General features: G+C 40.3%; 1 protein-coding gene, 2 non-coding genes and 1 pseudogene across 3 annotated transcripts; 2 read left to right on the plus strand and 2 right to left on the minus strand.

Moving 5' to 3' along the window:
• The first annotated feature begins 7,429 nt into the window (after positions 1 to 7,429).
• Positions 7,430 to 9,309, plus strand: LOC106376550 (methylsterol monooxygenase 1-1). The gene is given in 9 exon segments (XM_048760846.1): positions 7,430 to 7,618; positions 7,620 to 8,058; positions 8,061 to 8,126; positions 8,129 to 8,204; positions 8,593 to 8,615; positions 8,618 to 8,698; positions 8,701 to 8,738; positions 8,833 to 8,865; positions 9,021 to 9,309. Coding segments are annotated over 9 exon segments (969 nt in total). The 5' UTR covers positions 7,430 to 7,462; the 3' UTR covers positions 9,078 to 9,309.
• Positions 9,310 to 9,436: 127 nt separating this feature from the next.
• On the plus strand, positions 9,437 to 9,509 carry TRNAK-CUU. The gene has a single exon. It is a non-coding gene; the product is annotated as a tRNA-Lys (tRNA).
• An 8,737-nt stretch (positions 9,510 to 18,246) lies between these two features.
• Positions 18,247 to 18,319, minus strand: TRNAK-CUU. The gene has a single exon. It is a non-coding gene; the product is annotated as a tRNA-Lys (tRNA).
• A 154-nt stretch (positions 18,320 to 18,473) lies between these two features.
• LOC125588902 lies at positions 18,474 to 20,335 on the minus strand (annotated as a pseudogene).
• Between the last annotated feature and the right edge of the window lie 529 nt (positions 20,336 to 20,864).

Genomic DNA, 20,864 nt, shown 5'->3' on the forward strand with positions numbered 1-20,864 from the left:
AGTTTTACCTTTAGGGTTCAGATCTCAGTTGCTTGCACGAAACTGAATCAAGGAGGCGGCGGCTAGGAGCTCGTTTGCGGCGGCTAGGGCTTCGCGGGCGGCTGGCGGCTGGCTTCGCCGGAGATGGAGCGGCGGCGGCTTGAGGCGGAGGCGGCGGCAGGGTTCTGCTCAGGCAGGGCTTCGCTTGCTGTCTCTCTTGTGGCTGAACCCTAGGGAAACTTCTCTTTTATAAGCAATGGGAGGGGTTATGTCTAGGGTTTCTTCTCCTTGGGCCTCCTGCACTTGAGTTTCCTTTTGGGCCGGGCCCGGGATGTTACAATTCTCCCCCACTAGAAAAGGATTTGTCCCCGAATTCTGGACCTCCTCCTGGTCCCGTTCCGCGTTTCCAAAAATCCCGGGGTAGTTAACCTTCAAATGCGACTCATGTTCCCACACATCCTCGTGGATTCCATCCCTCTCCCAACGTACGAGAACCATCTTTTCCTTTCGTCCCGGTTATTTACTTCCTTTTCCTCCACAATCTTTATGGGTTTGCTAACCAAGGTCAAGTTACGTTGCGCATCCGTAGGCGGGTGCGGCAAGATCAGCTCAGGCTCCCTTACAACCTTTCGTAGCACGGAGATGTGAAACACGTCATGGAAATCTGATAGTTCCGGCGGTAGGACCAGCCGATACGCGACTGCATCAATCCTCTCCTTTATCACGTATGGGCCCATGTATCTGGGTCTCAACTTTTTCAACTTTCGGTTTGGGTCATTCCCTCGAGAGGTTCTCATTTTCAAGTACACCTCATCCCCTACTGCAAACTCTAGTTTCTTCCGGTGTTTGTCGGCGTAACTCTTCTGGCGATCGTGTGCTGTTTTCAATCTGTCTCTGAGGATTTCTACTTGCTTGATCGTTTCTCCAACTAGTTCGGGGGTCATATCTCGTTCCTCCCCCACTTTGGTCCAACATAAGGGGGTCCTACAGGGTCGCCCATACAATGCTTCATACGGGGACATTTCAATGCTCGCATGGTAGCTGTTGTTATATGAGAACTCCACCAATGGTAGATATTCGCTCCATTTACCTCCCCATTCCAAAACACTCGCCCTCAACATATCTTCAAGTGTTTGGATGGTCCTCTCGGATTGTCCATCCGTCTGTGGGTGATACGCGGTGCTAAGGCGAACCTTGGTTCCCAACGCTCTTTGAAATGCCTGCCAGAAAGTTGAGGTAAACTTCGGGTCCCGGTCGGATACTATGCTTACCGGTACCCCATGCAACTTCACTATGGTGTTCAGGTACTCTCGAGCTAAGTCCTCAGTCTTGTCGGTGGTTCGTATAGGTAGGAAATGAGCCGTCTTTGTCAGGCGGTCTACTATCACCCATATAGCGTCCTTGTTTCTCGTGGTCCGTGGTAGCCCCGTGACGAAATCCATTGTCACCATATCCCATTTCCATTGTGGTAAGGGTAACTCCTGCAGCAGTCCTCCTGGAACTCCGCGCTCCTCCTTAACCAGCTGACAGGTCTGACACCGGGCTATACACAAGGCGACATCTCTCTTCATTCCTTCCCAGTGATAGTACCGCTTCAGATCTTGGTACATTTTTGTCCGTCCCGGGTGAATTGCGAACCGTGATTGATGAGCCTGTGCCAGTAATTCGTCCCTCAAGTTCCCTCCCTGTGGTACGCACACTCGGCCTTTAAACAGGATAGTACCATTCCCAGCCGTACGGTACCCGCTCACCTCCTTGTCGACCATCCCTTGGAGTGTGGAGTCCGTTTCCTGGGCCTTACTGATTCGACTCAGTAGGTCAGCTTGTTCCACAACCTCTGACCCGGCGCCCTCCTCGTTCACGGTCGTCGCACAGAGGTGTAGTTTCGTTAAGGCCGTGGCGAGTTCCTGAGTTTCCTTTGCTCCGGAGATGTCTGATTTCCTTCGACTTAAGGCATCTGCCACCAGGTTTGCCTTCCCGGGGTGGTAATCGATGACCAGGTCGTAATCTGCTAGCAGTTCCATCCACCTGCGCTGCCGTAGGTTCAAGTCTCCATGAGTGAACACATATTTCAAACTCTGGTGGTCCGTGAAAATTTGCACCTTTTCTCCGTATTGATACGATCTCCAGATTTTTAATGCGAATACCACTGCTGCTAACTCTAAATCATGTGTCGGGTAATTAGACTCGTGTTTCCGCAGTTGTCTGGACGCGTAGGCGATCACTCTTCCTTCCTGCATGAGTACGCACCCCACTCCGACCCCGGAGGCGTCGGTGTAGACCACAAATGGCACCCCCGGTCTAGGTAGGACTAGTACTGGGGCTCTAGTCAGCATGTCCTTTAGTTGTTTGAATCCCTCCTCGCACGCCTCTGTCCATTCGAACCTAACCTCCTTGCCCGTAAGGCGGGTGAGTGGCCTGGCTATTGTGGCGAACCCTAAAACGTACTTACGGTAGTATCCTGCCAACCCGAGGAAACTTCGTACTTCTGTTGCGTTACTTGGTGTTGGCCATTTTGTGATCGCGGTGATCTTCTCGGGGTCCACCGCTATCCCTGCTTCGGAGATCACATGTCCTAGGAACCCAATCTTACGTGCCAGAAACTACACTTGCTAAGCTTAGCATATAACCCTGCTCCCTTAACTTGTCCAGCACGATACTCAAATGGCGTCTGTGGTCCTCCCGGCTCTTGGAGTAAATTAAGATATCGTCGATGAAAACAATCACACACTGGTCTAGATAATCTCTGAAAATGTCATTCATTAGCCCCATGAAAGCTGCCGGCGCGTTCGTCAGCCCAAAGGGCATTACTACGAATTCGTAGTGTCCGTACCGGGTACGAAAAGCTGTCTTCCTAATATCTCCTTCGTGAATAGGGATTTGGTGATAACCTGAAGCAAGGTCGATCTTTGAGAACCAGGTGGCTCCCTCCAGCTGATCCATAAGTTCGTCTATACGGGGTAGGGGTACTTATTTTTAACGGTCACCTTGTTCAATCCCCGGTAGTCGATGCACAGTCGAAGGCTCCCATCCTTCTTCTTTACAAAGAGTACCGGCGCCCCCCAAGGCGAGCTACTCGGACGTATGAATCCCTTTTCCACTAGTTCTTCCAGTTGTTTCTTCAGTTCGGCCATCTCTGCAGGCGCCAAACGGTAGGGGGCCCTGGAAACCGGTGCGGTTCCGGGTTCTAGCTCAATCGTAAAAGCATTATTTAGTTGAGGTGGGGGTCCGCGTAATGGTTCAAACACATCTGCATACTCTGCTGCTACATGGATATTTCCAGATCTGGCGTTTCGGTCTCACCCCCATTTCAATAGTGGCTAAAAGGCTTCTCCTCCTTTCCGGATTGCTTCTTCAGCATGGGCCATCGACACCACAGTTATTCCGGTCCTAGTTCTCATTCCTCTGTACACGATTTGCCTCCCATCAAGCGGAATCCTAACGCATGCTTTGGCACACACTCGACCACGGCTCTGTGTTGTGCTAGCCAATCCATTCCCAAGATCACCTCGTAACGCCCCAGTTCTAACTCCAGCAGGTCTCCGGGTAAATTCACTCCTGCGAGGATCACCGGTACTTCTTCATATCTTCCCCTCGTGGCCATTTTCTCTGTTCCTGCCGTCTCGACTCCCGTCACCATGGGGTTGAAGTTCCCCTTAAAGTCCCACTCACGCGTAAGTCTAGGCTTACAAAACTGTGAGTTGCCCCGGTGTCGAAGAGAGTGAACGCTGTCACTCTCCGACCGCGACAGACCCTACACAACACTAACGCTAAGCTACACGACTACTAACAGTTCTTTTCATATAACATAATCGTAGCGTTAAATCAAACATACCCGCGATTGGTTCGGCTCCTTCGCGACCCTCGACGGCGTACGCTCTTGGCCCTGCGGCTTGCCCTCTCTGCTGTTGGGGTTGCGCCCCTTCCGCGTTTCCTCTTTGGAGTGTTGGGCACTCCCACGCCTGATGTCCCTCCTGGCCGCAGCGGTGACAGCGCCTGCGTTGGGCCTGTCTCTCCTTCGGGCAATCCCTCGCCATATGGCCGCGCTCGCCGCAGGCGAAGCATGCTCCTGCTCTGCACTCCCCCGCATGGAATCGTCCACACCTTTCACATGCGGGCCTTAACGGGGCAGGCTCAGCCGCGGGTAGTGCATCCCGGGGCCGTTTGGCACCCCGGTTCTGGGAGTTTTGGTTTGTTTTCGTTCTTCCTCGAGCCCTGATTCCTGTTCTGCGGCTTTTCTCAATCAGCTCATGGACATCACGATATTCCCTCACGTTGCAGCTATTCCTCAGTTCCATCTCATGCCTTTGAGGAAACGGCGGATTAAGTCGTGATCACTCAGGTAGTGACCCGCAAATCTCCGAAGTCGGTTGAACTCGTCTCCGTAGTCTCGTACATTCCTTGACCCCTGACGGATGTCCTGAAACTTGCTTTCCATCGCGTCCATGGCTTCTAAGGGGGAGTACTTCCCATTGAATGCTTCCAGGAAATCATCCCAGGTCAGTCGTATCCCGTGTGACCTTTCGACCACTTCGTCCCACCACACTAGTGCGTCGTCCTTAAGATAGTGAGCAACCAGGTCCCTACGGAACTCCGGTGGGCACCTTGCAGAAGCGAAGTTCCTCTCGAGTTGACGTCTCCAGTTATCCGCGACAATTGCGTCGGCCTTTCCATTGAAAAACTCCGTCTGCATACTCTTCATGTGTCTCAGCATGTCCCAGTAGTTGGGGCCTGGGGCGTGCACCACTGCAGGCGCTGCCGGGGGTGGTGGCGGTGGTGGCGGTGGTGGCGGATTCTGGGCCGCCCCAGGTGGTATGGGGTTGTCCCCCGCCTCTGCGGCGGCTTCACCATTGGGAAATTGACCCCCATAGGCGTCACGATATCTTTGCAGTTTTGCCAGGAGCGCTACATTCACCACGTTCGGCATTTCCACTGGGTTCCCATTCTCGGGTGCGCCCTCTCTTCGGCTTTCTGCCTCGCTGGAGGCTTGAGACGCAGACCTGGTGACCCGTCGTGTCGCTCTCGGGATGGCCGCAGCTGGCCTTGCAACTCTGGCATTCTTGGGAGGCATTCTGTTGACAAGTGAAGGAGTATTAGCTACGGTTCTACTCGTATTCTATTGTCCACCGAGTGAGCTAGGAGTTCCGTCCGAGTGGTGCATTTTTTTTTTTTTTTTTTTTTAAACTCCTTTATGAAACACTTAGAAAAACGTTCGGAAGAAGTCCTTTTGAAACCCTTTTTTTTTTTTTTTTTTTTTTTTACTACTTCTATCTACCCGACCCTGCCTTCCCACCCGGGACAGCACCGGGTGGGTTTAACTGGCTCTGATACCAATTGTAACAGCCTTGGCCCGATGAACCTTATCAAATGCTTTACCCCAAATTTTTTCGTTCAAAAACTCTTATTAAAACTCAAATTGTCTTACATAAAACCAAACTCAACAAAACTGAAATGTCGAATAAAAACTTAAGAAGAAATGGTTGAAAGAAAGGAGTCATAAATGAAAGACTCGAGAAAACACTTGCACCATACGAACATCTACTCCCCGCTCCTCTCGGCCCTACCTGTAAAAAGAGGGGTGAGTACATAATACTCAGTGAGGGTAGGTTCTAGGAACCCACGAGCTCAACTCAGGAAGAGCAAACAATCACAAGTCATGAGCTATTAAGGTCTATTACACAGAAACCCATACTACCCGACATGAACTAAAGACCCTACAATGCACATCCTTTTCATCTTTTCGTTCTTTTCATCAGTGGGTAGCCCCAACTAGGCTTCTACCCCATATTCTTGTGGATTGGCCACATCTCCTATGGGTGCTTCCATATTCTTGTGGATTGGCGACATCTCCTATGGATACCTAGCGTGGACTACTACCCCACATACTTTCCTTAGACTCTCTATATGATCCCTTATTCGTACTTATTCTTACATCTTTCACTTATCATTCACAACACGTCTCAACACCTTATCATCATATTCTTGACCACCCTAACATGCCTACGTTTTATCACTTCAACACGTACTATCGTCTAGACAAGATCAATCACATATCACATCACACATACACACAATATCTAGAACTGATTAACAAAGGACTAAGTCCCATTGGTTACTCAACATGAGGCAAGTTCACAACCAAGTCCTCACCTTAGCTTTTTGCAGAAGTAGATCTGGATCTAGGTTTGGGGAACAGTCACTTCGAGATCTGATTTGAGAATCGGATTCACACAAGAGAGAGATGGGTTTAGAATCTGTCATTTTCCAATGACTTAGAGCTAGAGATCTTAGTTTTACCTTTAGGGTTCAGATCTCAGTTGCTTGCACGAAACTGAATCAAGGAGGCGGCGGCTAGGAGCTCGGTTGCGGCGGCTAGGCTTCGCGGGCGGCTGGCGGCTGGCTTCGCCGGAGATGGAGCGGCGGCGGCTTGAGGCGGAGGCGGCGGCAGGGTTCTGCTCAGGCAGGGCTTCGCTTGCTGTCTCTCTTGTGGCTGAACCCTAGGGAAACTTCTCTTTTTATAAGCAATGAGAGGGGTTATGTCTAGGGTTTTTCTTCTCCTTGGGCCTCCTGCACTTGAGTTTCCTTTTGGGCCGGGCCCGGGATGTTACAAAAAAGGCCTGGAGTTGATATTGTGGATTCAAGTCCAATTTCTAATCAATGTTCGTGATCATGCATATCATGGGATAAGATCATTTACGTTTAGTTAGACAGTAATCATGGATCATATATGTGATCAATTGCATATAAATTAATAGGCCTAGTAAGAAGGGACACTGCACAAAAGTAAAAGAAAATCTTGATTGTAAATTGTGTGCAATATACATTTAAACTCCTCAGGGGCCAACTTAAGAACAAGTACATATAATGGATAGTGTCCATGTCAGTGCTGCAGTGCATGATGTGTACATCTTTAACAAACTACTGTTTTTGTATTATATGAAAATTCTGAAAGTAACTTTTTGCTAGCAATAATATTGTGGAGACAAACAGTTTTTTGGTCAGGAGAATTGATTTTGTATAGCACAAAATGCACACCTTAGTGAACATTGAACTACTGTATATTGAAAGCATATGATATATGAAAATGAGATTGTAGAGAATGTTCTAACTTCTAACTTGTTCAAACGCATGCATAGCCCTTTATTATAAAATATGGTGTCATTAGATCGATTCCTTACATCATGGTGATTTTTGCCTTGGGTCAAAAACAAAAAAAAAGTTGGTGATTTTGGTTTAATCCGTTCAACAGAAACATAGTAGTAGTGCATGTCACGTGACATCACACTTGGTTGTGAACTGCTACGCTACGCACGTCATCACCACGAATATTCGCCAAGTCAGTATATAACAAAAATATAAAAAAATATAACAGACAAAATCCAGCTAACAACGACACTCTCTTTCTCATTGCTCACTACTCTCTTCTCTCTGATCTCCCACGTCGACGACGACCATCTCTCGCCTTCTCCGTCCACCGGAAACAATGATCCCTTACGCAACGATCGAAGATGCCTCTCTGGCGTTAGGCCGAAACCTCACGACCCTCGAGTCTCTCTGGTTCGATTACTCCGCCGCGAAGTCAGATTACTACCTATACTGCCACAACATCCTCTTCCTCTTCCTCCTCTTCCTCATCTTCTCCCCGTCCCCCCCTCCCTCTCGTCTTCGTCGAATTGGCGCGATCCGCCTCGGGATGGTTCGATCGGTACAAGATTCAGCCCAAGGTCAAGAACTCCTTCTCCGACATGTTCCGCTGCTACAGAGACGTGATGAAGATGTTCATCCTCGTCGTCGGCCCTTTGCAGCTCGTCTCTTATCCTTCAATCCGGTAATAATAAATGTTCGATCTTTGGCTTGTGGGTGTTGGAGATTTTGTCTGATGAATCTGTAATTGGGAACAGATGATTGAGATTCGGAGTGGGTTGCCGTTACCGTCGTTTGGGGAGATTGCGGCGCAGTTAGTGGTGTACTTCTTGGTGGAGGACTATACGAACTACTGGGTTCATAGATTCTTTCATTCCAAGTGGGGTTACGAGAAGATTCATCATATACATCATGAGTACACTGCTCCTATTGGGTACGCGCTCCTTATGCGCACTGGGCTGAGGTTTTGCTTCTTGGGGGTTCCGACTTTCTTCTTGGACCTGCTATGCTCCTGGACACATGATTACCTTCTGGTTGTGGATTGCTTTGCGCCAGATTGAAGCCATTGAGACTCACAGCGGGTAAGGAAAATGGTTAATGGTAGATCCATTGTTTTTACTTTGGATTGCATCATAACAAGTTTTGAATTTTTTTACTAAAGTTATATGCTTTCCTTTGTTAGTATGTCTATGAAAGTTTTACTTTATAATGGCTCCGTGGGATCTTTCAATAGTGGTTTACCTTTTTTTGTGGGGATAAGGTAAAGCACTAGCCTTTTTCTGATACTTTCTAGACCCTTTTAGATTTTGAGGATTGTTTTAGCCTTTTTGGTGAGCATTTTCTATGGTTGAGCATGAAAATATCTTTCAATGATAAGGTGATGTCTTGGTGAGCAACTTAGAACTATCTAAAAGCAAACAAGCAGGTGTGCAATATGAGGTTGACTTGTTTTTTGATTTTGTTTTGCAGATATGATTTTCCATGGACACTGACGAATTCATTCCATTCTATGGTGGAGCTGAGTATCATGATTACCATCATTACGTTGGAGGACAAAGCCAAAGCAACTTTGCTTCAGTTTCACTTACTGTGATTACATCTATGGAACTGACAAAGTGAGTTTTTTGAACTTTTTTAGTTCCTTTCTGGTTTAGTAGTTCTGGATGAAATCATTGACAATATGTTAATACTTTTCTTACTTTTCATCAGGGTTACCGATTCCAAAAGAAGCTTCTTCAGCAGGTAAAACAAATCCCCACATTAGCAGTATATCTCTTGTCAGAACCAAAGTTATAAGCTATACAATTGTGAACAAAAACATCATATTGATGATATGTTTCTTGAATACTTTACTTGCATAGACTCCTTACTTAGTGGTATATCTTTATGAGTTGTAGATCAAGCAGGAGTCCAAGAAGAGCAACATGCAGAATGGAGGAGATAAGTTAGATTAGTAAAACCTAAAGGCTCCTCAGGGAGGTTTGAGTTACTTATCATAAGATAAGTTATAAGCAATCTGCTAATCTAATCAAGTCAAGACTCACAAAAGACAGAGTAGTTAGTTTTTCTTCTCTGTCCTGTGTTACATGGACATGGTTGTGCATCTTCAAAATGTGTTCGCTTTTCTCGATCAGAATTGTTCCTTTTTTTTGTGCGAGATTCTGACTCTTTTAGTTGAAGGCATTTAATGATTTTGTATGGTAAGAGTTACATATCGAAACTTAGTTTGCAAGCAACTTGTCAATCCCCCTTTTGTTGTTTAAAATCTAAAGATTTAAGAAATCAATGATATATAGTCATAAGTACCAAACAAGCCCGTCTAGCTCAGTTGGTAGAGCGCAAGGCTCTTAACCTTGTGGTCGTGGGTTCGAACCCCACGGTGGGCGAATACTTTTAAATTTATTTTGGAGTAAATGTAGGATATTATTTGGGAGTAAATGTTAGGATATAAAGTCGTTTTAGATGGACATTTAAGCCAAGCTTTGTACAAACATCTAAATATGTTGAGCCCCACGGTGTGGGCGAATAATTTTTTTATTTTAGGTCTTTGACAATCTCTCTAGATATTTTTTTTAATTCCGCCGCTGCCGCGTCCTCTAGCGCGGTTGCCGGAGCCCTCCTTTGTCTTTCTCTCTCTCTTTGTCTTCTTCTCTTCCAGTTCATCTCTGTGTTTCTCTGGTTCTTCTCTGTGGCGGAGGTGGAAATCTCCCTGAAGTTCTCCGGTTCAGATCTGGAGCTTCCATGGTGAAATCGGTGGGCTTGAGGACGGCTCGCTCCTCATCGTGTCGGCTCCTCGTTGTCCTCTCTATCTCCTGTAGGTACTTTTGTGGCTGTGTAGCCGAGATGGAGTTGCTTGGTTCTGGTGGCGTGGGTAAGGTTCAAGTTTGGCTTCCGGCTTTTTAGCTTGTCAAGTGGGTACTACGTCGGAGGAGGTGTGCCCAGCTGGTCCCCTTGCTCTATATGGGCTTGGCAGTTAAACGTGTACACGGTCTCGAGAAGATGGGTTGGAGCAGCAATCTTCAGCTCCTTCTCTGAACGACGGCATCGTCAGTTGTGGACCCTCCTCATGCTGCCGGTTTGGTGTTTGTTGGATGAGCTAGACGGTCCGGGTTTGATTCTTTGTGCAGGTTGCAACTTGTGAGTTTGCTTGAAGCTGTAGGAAACCGTGTGTTTTCAAGGTTTGAGGGCGCCTTTCTGTCCGGTAGCTCGCGACAACTGGTTATTCACTCTGTTATGTCTGCTCCTTAGGTTCCTTCTGTTAGTTTCAATTTCAGCATTCTCTGCTACTAGTTAATCTCAGTGATATCTGTAAAAAATTTAAAAAACTTGTATAAATCTTAACATTTTACCAAAAAAAAAAAAAAAATAATAATTTATCTTGGAGTAAATATGTAGGATATAAAGTCTTTTAGATGGACATTTAAACCAGCTTTGTACAAATATCTAAGTACCACCAGATATGATAATTCGCGCATGCAATGAATGAGTTATTATATTAGTGTATATTAAATGATTTTAATATTTTACAGCGCTACAATCTTTATCGACAGTTAGTAACAATACAAATGTTGGTCTCTTAAATGTATCATTGTTGTCGAATAATTAACGTATTACAGTTTATTTTAATTATTTTTAAAAGTTCTATGCACAAAAGAAAATTAAGTCTTGCGACTGACACAAATCACCAAATCAGATACACAACATCGATTAAAAATGACAAAAGAGAATTAGTTTCTTCTCTCGATTTGTTTACTGTTGACTCTCCATAATTAATTTCATTTTCTAAGTCCATAAAATTGTGCTTTCGTTCTCGTTTCTGTTTCGCTGATATGAGTTTTTTTTTTAACTTTTTCTATGAATTCGGTGAATTACATAAGTGTCAATTTAAAAAAATGGACATCTGTAAAATTGGTTCCACTCCATATACATAGTTAAAAATCAAAATTTGAAAAATTCACCGGCAAACTCTATTCGCAGGTTAGTATTCAAATCTAATATCAAGCTGTTATAGAATGTAAGTGTAGACTCGAAATATAAATGCATGTCTAGTATATATTCATCATTTCAGTCTAAAAATCATCTAATTGTAAAACAATAAAAACAAATTACTTGTTTTATTAACCTATACATTTGAGGTTTAGTTTAAGAATATACCGATAAATATGTATAATATTTTATCATTCTTGTATATATTACTATGTATAAACTAAGAAACTGTTTGATTTATTAAATGATAACCAGGAAAATTATAATAAATAGCTCAATCTCACATTATTACAATTATAATAGCTAGATATGATATTAAAAAGATAAAAATATTAGACGAATGATCAAATCTCTCATTCTTCTTCGAACAACTCAAAAAGAGGTGATTGAAATCTTGTCATGATATTTCATTCAAAGATTTTAAAAAAAAAAAAAAATAAATAAAATAAAACTAAAATATTTACTCTAAATGAAATAATATATAGTGCTTCTAATATTAAAATCACTTCAATTTGAAAAAATGTATTTATGGGATTGTCAGGATCAAATAACGTATTAGAAATCACATATTTAAAATAATTGTATACATAAAAGTATATACATAGAGTAAGCACATAATCAAATCAATATTTTTTGTTTATCTACAATCATGTTTTGCTAATAAATCAAAACAAATCTTTTTTTTTTTCCTTTAGTGGTATATAATTAAACTTTAGTGATAATGACATATATATATAGTATATATTTTAATGTAAATATTGGTTATTGACACTTCCTATCATATGATTTATTAACATTTGTATATTTGCTGTAACAAAAATTTAAACTTTTAATCACAAAACTTTTAAAATGAGATTTCAATAAAAGTTCAAAATTAAAATATACTAAGATCTCAATTTCAATGCAAATTTTAAAATTAAATATTTATATAGTATATAATTAATTTAAACGTTATTAATATATATATATATAAATATGAATATCTTTAATGAGACTTCTTATTCATCGATTTATGATTATTTGTATTTTTTTTGAACAAAAAAGTTAAACCATTGATCACAAAATTTTCAGTGTGGAACTTTTACATTTTTTTTTTGTAATTTATAGTCGTTTTACAAATTTAAAATATAACATATAAGAAACAAATTAAATTTTTTTATTAAATGGTTATATGATTGTTTAATTTATTTTAGTAATATAAATTTAAACAAAAAAAGAAGAGGATACAAAAATTGTTACCAAATATGTATTATTATAATCATTAATGTCATATATATGTTAATCATATTAGGATATTCGTAGCTTTTTTAAGAAAAACATTGAAGATATTCTTTTGTCACTACTAATCAATTTGATAATTAGTTTAGTAAAATGTATAATATATATTTAAGAATCATCCTATTGATGACATGTGGCTACGGAAATATATTGTAATGCTCCATAATTAATATATAGGGAATATGCATGTATGTTTCCAATTAACTCCATTCTAAATTATATAATTCACAGACTGTATGTTCCAACGTTTCCTTCTTCTTTTTTCATCATCATCATCTACATAGTTTGTAACATGTCCTAACCACTTTGTGTGCTTTACGTTGAGATTGATGATGGCATCATGGGGGTCGAAGATCTCAAGATCTTAGTTCATTGGTGGCTTAAAGAAGCACACTTTTTTGTCATCTTTTAGATTAAGATTAGATTTGCATCAGTTCTTACACAAGCCGAAAAAGATACAACACCTTCCGGAGCCATAAGCCGATGTGGTTAAAGTTATCACCCGGAAACAAAGGAAACTAAACTTGACTCCACAACTTAATGAAAACAAGGAGAGAAAGAAAGCCTAACAAACATACTAGAGTACAACTATATACTTCAAGAAGACGAGCTGAACGGAACAAAAGCAGAATTGATCAAGAAAGCAAACAAGGCCACTTCTTTAACACAAGAACCATGAGAGAAAAAACCCTTCAACCACAGCCAACGCTGACCATACACGTTTGGCAATTGACTACTCCAAGACCGACACAATTGAGCAAAACTCCAAAGCCCCTCACCAAAATTCCGGAGAACCCTAGTTTGCAAACCAAGTGACATCACAACTTCCCCGCTTCAAAGCTTCACCAAATGAAATCAAAATAGAGCGCCAGGTTGAATGACAAAACCTTACCAGAACCACAACACATCAACCCGGATGCCACAAGAAGATTGACAGCCAAGACCACATTAGATAGAATCCAAACCATGGCTCGAGACACTCTCCATCTAAACAATTGCCCAAACCTAACAGACTCCAGAATGCCACAGACCTCTTAAGCCCCTTTTCTTCAACACATCAACCGCGGAACATAGATTGAGATAGATACGAGCTCGAAAATCATCGCTGTATCGCTTAAAAATCGCCTAAACCAAATATTCGATTGAAGAATTACACACCCACATCAGGCCGATATAGAGAACAATCCAAGCTAACCAAAAAGTGATTACAAAACTCAATCTCTATCAAAGATTCTCAGTTTCATCAAAACCTCAAACACCACACACTAATATAAAACTTCACCAACTAACATCTGGAGGGAATTAAAAAAGGAGATGTTCAGGAAAAAACGAGAACCAAAATTCCGCCCTGAATCCTACCATCATTCTCCCGCCACTGTAAAAAATATTCGGGACTCAGCCTACTGACTCTCCAACCCAGTCGGAGCATAGCTTGGAATCTAAACAAACCCAATCAGAACCTCTCACTAAAACCATATATGTATCATATATTTACCAAGTTTCTTGGGTTTGTTTAGGTTCCATGCTTGCTCGAGCTGGGTTGGAGAGTCAGTAGGCTGAGGTCCCGAATATTTCTGTGCAGTGGTGTGGAGAATGATGGTAGGATTCCGGCGCGGATTTTTGGGTTCTCGTTTTTTTCCTGAACATCTCCCTTTTTTACTTCCCTCCAGATGTTGAGTTTGGTGAAGTTTTATCATTAGTGTGTGGTTGTTTGAGGTTTTTTGATGACTGAGAATCTTTGATAGAGATTGAGTTTTGTAATCACTTTTTGGTTAGCTTGGATTGCTTCTCTATATCGGCCTGATGTGGGTGTGTAATTCTTCAATCGAATATTCTGGTTAGGCGATTTTTAAGCGATACAGCGATGATTTTCGAGCTCGTATCTATCTCAATCTATGTTCCGCGGTTGATGTGTTGAAGAAAAGGGGCTTAAGAGGTCTGTGGCATTCTGGAGTCTGTTAGGTTTGGCAATTTGTTTAGATGGAGAAGTGTCTCGAGCCATGGTTTGGATTCTATCTAATGTGGTCTTGGGGCTGTCAATTCTTCTTTGTGGCATCCGGTTTTGATGTGTGTGGTTTCTGGTAAGGTTTTGTCATTCAACCTTGGCGCTCTATTTTGATTTCATTTGGTGAAGCTTTGAAGCGGGGAAGTTGTGATGTCACTTGGTTTGCAACCTATGGGTTCTCCGGAATTTTTGGTGAGGGGCTTTGGAGTTTTTGCTCAATTGTGTCGGTCTTGGAGTAGTCAATTGCCAAACGTGTATGTGTCAGCGTTTGGCTGTCGGTTGAAGGTTTTTTCTCTCATGGTTTCTTGTGTTAAAGAAGTGGCCTTGTTTGCTTTCTTGATCAATTCTGCTTTTGGTTCCGTTCAGCTCCGTCTTTCTTGAAGTATATAGTTGTACTCTAGTATGTTTGTTAGGCTTTCTTTCTCTCCCTGTTTTCATTAAGTTGTGGAGTCAAGTTTAGTTTCCTTTGTTTCCGGGTGATAACTTGTACCACATCGGCTTATGGCTCCGGAAAGGTGTTGTATCTTTTCGGCTTTGTAAGAACTGATGCAAATCTAATCTTAATCTAAAAGATGACAAAAAGTGTGCTTCTTTAAGCCACCAATGAACTAAGATCTTGAGATCTTCGACCCCATGATGCCATCATCAATCTCAACGTAAAGCACACAAAGTGGTTAAGGACATGTTACAACATATGTAGATGATGATGATGAAAAAAGAAGGAAACGTTGAAACATACAGTCTGTAGAATTATATAATTTAGAATGGAGTTAATTGAAACATACATGCATATTCCCTATATATTAATTATGGAGCATTACAATATATTTCCGTAGCCACATGTCATCAATAGGATGATTCTTAATATATATTATACATTTTACTAAACTAATTATCAATTGATTAGTAGTGTACAAAAGAATATCTTCAATTGTTTTCTTAAATAAAAGCTCGGAATATCCTAATATGATTAACATATATATGACAATTAATGATTATAAATAATACATATTTGGTAACAATTTTTTGTATCCTCTTTCTTTTTTGTTTAAATTTATATTACTAAATAAATTAAACAATCATATAACCATTTAATAAAAAATTTTAATTTGTTTCTTATATGTTATATTTTAAATTTTGTAAAACGACTATAAATTACAAAAAAAAAATTGTAAAAGTTCCACACTGAAATTTTGTGATCAATGGTTTAACTTTTTTTGTTCAAAAAAATACAAATAATCATAAATCGTATGAATAAGAAGTCTCATTAAAGATATTCATATTTATATATATATATATTAATAACGTTTAAATTAAATTATATACTATATAAATATTTTATTTTAAAATTTGCATTGAAAATTGAGATCTTAGTATATTTTAATTTGAACTTTTTATTGATAATCTCATTTTAAAAGTTTTGTGATTAAAAGTTTAATTTTTGTTACAGCAAATATACAAATGTTAATAAAATCATATGAATAGGAAGTGTCAATAACCAATATTTACATTAAAATATATACTATATATATATGTCAATATCACTAAAGTTTAATTATATACCACATAAAGTAAAAAAAAAAGATTGTTTTGATTTATTAGCAAAACATGATTGTAGATAAACAAAAATATTGATTTTGATTTATGTGCTTACTCTACTGTATATACTTTTATGTATACAAATTATTTTTAAATATGTGATTTCTAATACGTTATTTGATCCTGACAATCCCATAAATACATTTTTTCAAATTGAAGTGATTTTTAATATTAGAAGCACTATATATATTATTTCATTTAGAGTAAATATTTTAGTTTTTATTTTATTTTTATTCTTAAAATCTTTTAATGAAATATCATGACAAGATTTCAATCACCTCTTTTTGAGTTTGTTCGAAGAATGAGAGATTTGATCATTCGTCTAATATTTTTTCTTTTTAATATCATATCTAGCTATTATATTGTAATAATGTGAGATTTGAGCTATTTATTATAATTTTCTGTTTTATCATTTAATAAATCAAACAGTTCTTAGTTTATACATAGTAATATATACGAATGATAAAATATTATACATATTTTTATCGGTATATTCTTAAACTAAACCTCAAATGTATAGGTTAATAAAACAAGTAATTTGTTTTATTGTTTTTACAATTAGATGATTTTTAGACTGAAATGATGAATATATACTAGACATGCATTTATATTCGAGTCTACACTTACATTCTATAACAGCTTGATATTAGATTTGAATACTAACCTGCGAATAGAGTTTGCCGGTGAATTTTTTCAAAATTTTGATTTTTAACTATGTATATGGAGTGGAACCAATTTTACAGATGTCCATTTTTTTAAATTGACACTTATGTAATTCACCGAATTCATAGAAAAAGTTAAAAAAAAACTCATATCAGCGAAACAGAAACGAGAACGAAAGCACAATTTTATGGACTTAGAAAATGAAATTAATTATGGAGAGTCAACAGTAAACAAATCGAGAGAAGAAAACTTAATTCTCTTTTGTCATTTTATATCGATGTTGTGTATCTGATTTTGGTGATTTGTGTCAGTCGCAAGACTTAATTTTCTTTTGTGCATATGAACTTTTAAAATAATTAAAATAAACTGTAATACGTTAATTATTCGACAACAATGATACATTTAAGAGACCAACATTTGTATTTGTTACTAACTGTCGATAAAGATTGTAGCGCTGTAAAAATATTAAAATCATTTAATATACACTAATATAATAACTCATTCATTGCATGCGCGAATTATCATCTGGTACTTAGATATTTGTACAAGCTGGTTTAAATGTCCATCTAAAACGACTTATATCCTACATATTTACTCCAAGATAAATTATTATTTTTTTTTTTTTTTTGGTAAAATGTTAAGATTTTATACCAAGTTTTTTAAATTTTTTACAGATATCACTGAGATTAACTAGTAGCAGAGAATGCTGAAATTGAAACTAACAGAAGGAACCTAAGGAGCAGACATAACAGAGTGAATAACCAGTTGTCGCGAGCTACCGGACAGAAAGGCGCCTCAACCTTGAAACACACGGTTTCCTACAGCTTCAAGCAAACTCACAAGTTGCAACCTGCACAAAGAATCAAACCCGGACCGTCTAGCTCATCCAACAAACACCAAACCGGCAGCATGAGGAGGGTCCACAACTGACGATGCCGTCGTTCAGAGAAGGAAGCTGAAGATTGCTGCCTCCAACCCATCTTCTCGAGACCGTGTACACCCGTTTAACTGCCAAGCCCATATAGAGCAAGGGGACCAGCTGGGCACACCTCCTCCGACGTAGTACCCACTTGACAAGCTAAAAAGCCGGAAGCCAACTTGAACCTTACCCACGCCACCAGAACCAAGCAACTCCATCTCGGCTACACAGCCACAAAAGTACCTACAGGAGATAGAGAGGACAACGAGGGCCGACACGATGAGGAGCGAGCCGTCCTCAAGCCCACCGATTTCACCATGGAAGCTCCAGATCTGAACCGGAGAACTTCAGGGAGATTTCCACCTCCGCCACAGAGAAGAACCAGAGAACACAGAGATGAACTGGAAGAGAAGAAGACAAAGAGAGAGAAAAGACAAGGAGGGGCTCCGGCAACCGCGCTAGAGGACGCGGCAGCGCCGGAAATTAAAAAATATCTAGAGAGATTGTCAAAGACCTTATAAATTAAAAAATTATTCGCCCACACCGTGGGGCTCAACATATTTAGATGTTTGTACAAAGCTTGGCTTAAATGTCCATCTAAAACGACTTTATATCCTAACATTTACTCCCAAATAATATCCTACTTTACTCCAAAATAAATTTAAAAAGTATTCGCCCACCGTGGGGTTCGAACCCACGACCACAAGGTTAAGAGCCTTGCGCTCTACCAACTGAGCTAGACGGGCTTGTTTGGTACTTATGACTATATATCATTGATTTCTTAAATCTTTAGATTTTAAACAAACAAAAGGGGATTGACAAGTTTGCTTGCAAACTAAGTTTCGATATGTAACTCTTACCATACAAAATCATAAATGCCTTCAACTAAAGAGTCAAATCTCGCACAAAAAAAGGAACAATTCTGATCGAGAAAAGCGAACACATTTTGAAGATGCACAACCATGTCCATGTAACACAGGACAGAGAAGAAAACTAAACTACTCTGTCTTTTGTGAGTCTTGACTTGATTAGATTAGCAGATTGCTTATAACTTATCTTATGATAAGTAAACTCAAACCTCCCTGAGGAGCTTTAGGTTTTACTATCTAACTTATCTCCTCCATTCTGCATGTTGCTCTTCTTGGACTCCTGCTTGATCTACACTCATAAAGATATAACCACTAAGTAATGGAGTCTATGCAAGTAAGTATTCAAGAAAACATATCATCAATATGATGTTTTTGTTCACAATTGTATAGCTATAACTTTGGTTCTGACAAGAGATATACTGCTAATTGTGGGAGTATTTGTTTTAACCTGCTGAAGAAGCTTCTTTTGGAATCGGTAACCCTGATGAAAAGTAAGAAAAGTATTAACATATTGTCAATGATTTCATCCAGAACTACTAAACAGAAAGGACTAAAAGTTTCAAAAAACTCACTTTGTCAGTTCCATAGATGTAATCACAGTAAGTGAAAACTGAAGCAAAGTTGCTTTGGCTTTGTCCTCCAACGTAATGATGGTAATCATGATACTCAGCTCCACCATAGAATGGAATGAATTTCGTCAGTGTCCATGGAAAATCATATCTGCAAAACAAATCAAAACAAGTCAACCTCATATTGCACACCTGCTTGTTTGCTTTTAGATAGTTCTAAGTTGCTCACCAAGACATCACCTATCATTTGAAAGATATTTCATGCTCAACCAATAGAAATGCTCACCAAAAAGGCTAAAACAATCCTCAAAATCTAAAAGGGTCTAGAAAGTATCAGAAAAAGCTAGTGCTTTACCTTATCCCCACAAAAAAAGGTAAACCACTATTGAAAGATCCCACGGAGCCCATTTAAAGTAAAACTTTCATAGACATACTAACAAAGGAAAGCATATAACTTTAGTAAAAAAATTCAAAACTTGTTATGATGCAATCCAAAGTAAAAACAATGGATCTACCATTAACCATTTTCCTTACCCGCTGTGAGTCTCAATGGCTTCAATCTGGGCGCAAAGCAATCCACAACCAGAAGGTAATCATGTGTCCAGGAGCAATAGCAGGTCCAAAACGTCGGACCCCAAGAAGCAAAACCTCAGCCCGTGCGCATAAGGAGCAGCGTACCCAATAGGAGCAGTGTACTCATGATGTATATGATGAATCTTCTCGTACCCCTTGGAATGAAAGAATCTATGAACCCAGTAGTTCGTATAGTCCTCCACCAAGAAGTACACCACTAACTGCGCCGCAATCTCCCCAACGACGGTAACGGCAACCCACTCCGAATCTCAATCATCTGTTCCCAATTACAGATTCATCAGACAAAATCTCCAACACCCACAAGCCAAAGATCGAAACTTTATTATTACCTGGATTGAAGGATAAGAGACGAGCTGCAAGGGCCGACGACGAGGATGAACATCTTCATCACGTCTCTGTAGCAGCGGAACATGTCGGAGAAGGAGTTCTTTGACCTTGGGCTGAATCTTGTACCGATCGAACCATCCCGAGGCGGATCGCGCCAATTCGACGAAGACGAGAGGGAGGGGGACGAGGGAGAAGATGAGGAGGAGAGGATGTTGTGGCAGTATAGGTAGTAATCTGACTTCGCGGCGGAGTAATCGAACCAGAGAGACTCGAGGGTCGTGAGGTTTCGGCCTAACGCCAGAGAGGCATCTTCGATCGTTGCGTAAGGGATCATTGTTTCCGGTGACGGAGAAGGCGAGAGATGGTCGTCGTCGACGTGGGAGAATCCAGAGAGAAGAGTAGTGAGCAATGAGAAAGAGAGTGTCGTTGTTAGCTGGATTTTGTCTGTTATATTTTTTATATTTTTGTTATATACTGACTTGGCGAATATTCGTGGTGATGACGTGGCGTAGCAGTTCACCAACCAAGTGTGATGTCACGTGACATGCACTACTACTATGTTTCTGTTGAACCGGATTAACCAAAATCACCAACTTTTTTTTGTTTTTGACCCAAGGCAAAATCACCATGATGTAGGAATCGATCTAATGACACCATATTTTAAAATATAAGGCTATTGCATGCGTTGAACAAGTTAGAAGTTAGACATTCTCTACAATCTCATTTAGTCATATATCATATGCTTTCAATATACAGTAGTTCAATGTTCACTAAGGTGGGCATTTTGTGCTATACAAAATCATTCTCCTGACCAAAAAAACTGTTTGTCTCCACAATATTATTGCTAGCAAAAAGTTACTTTCAGAATTTTTCATATAATACAAAAACAGTAGTTTGTTAAAGATGTACACATCATGCACTGCAGCACTGAC

The sequence above is a fragment of the Brassica napus genome, chromosome C6, assembly GCF_020379485.1.
Source record: "Brassica napus cultivar Da-Ae chromosome C6, Da-Ae, whole genome shotgun sequence".
Taxonomy (NCBI): Eukaryota; Viridiplantae; Streptophyta; class Magnoliopsida; order Brassicales; family Brassicaceae; genus Brassica; species Brassica napus.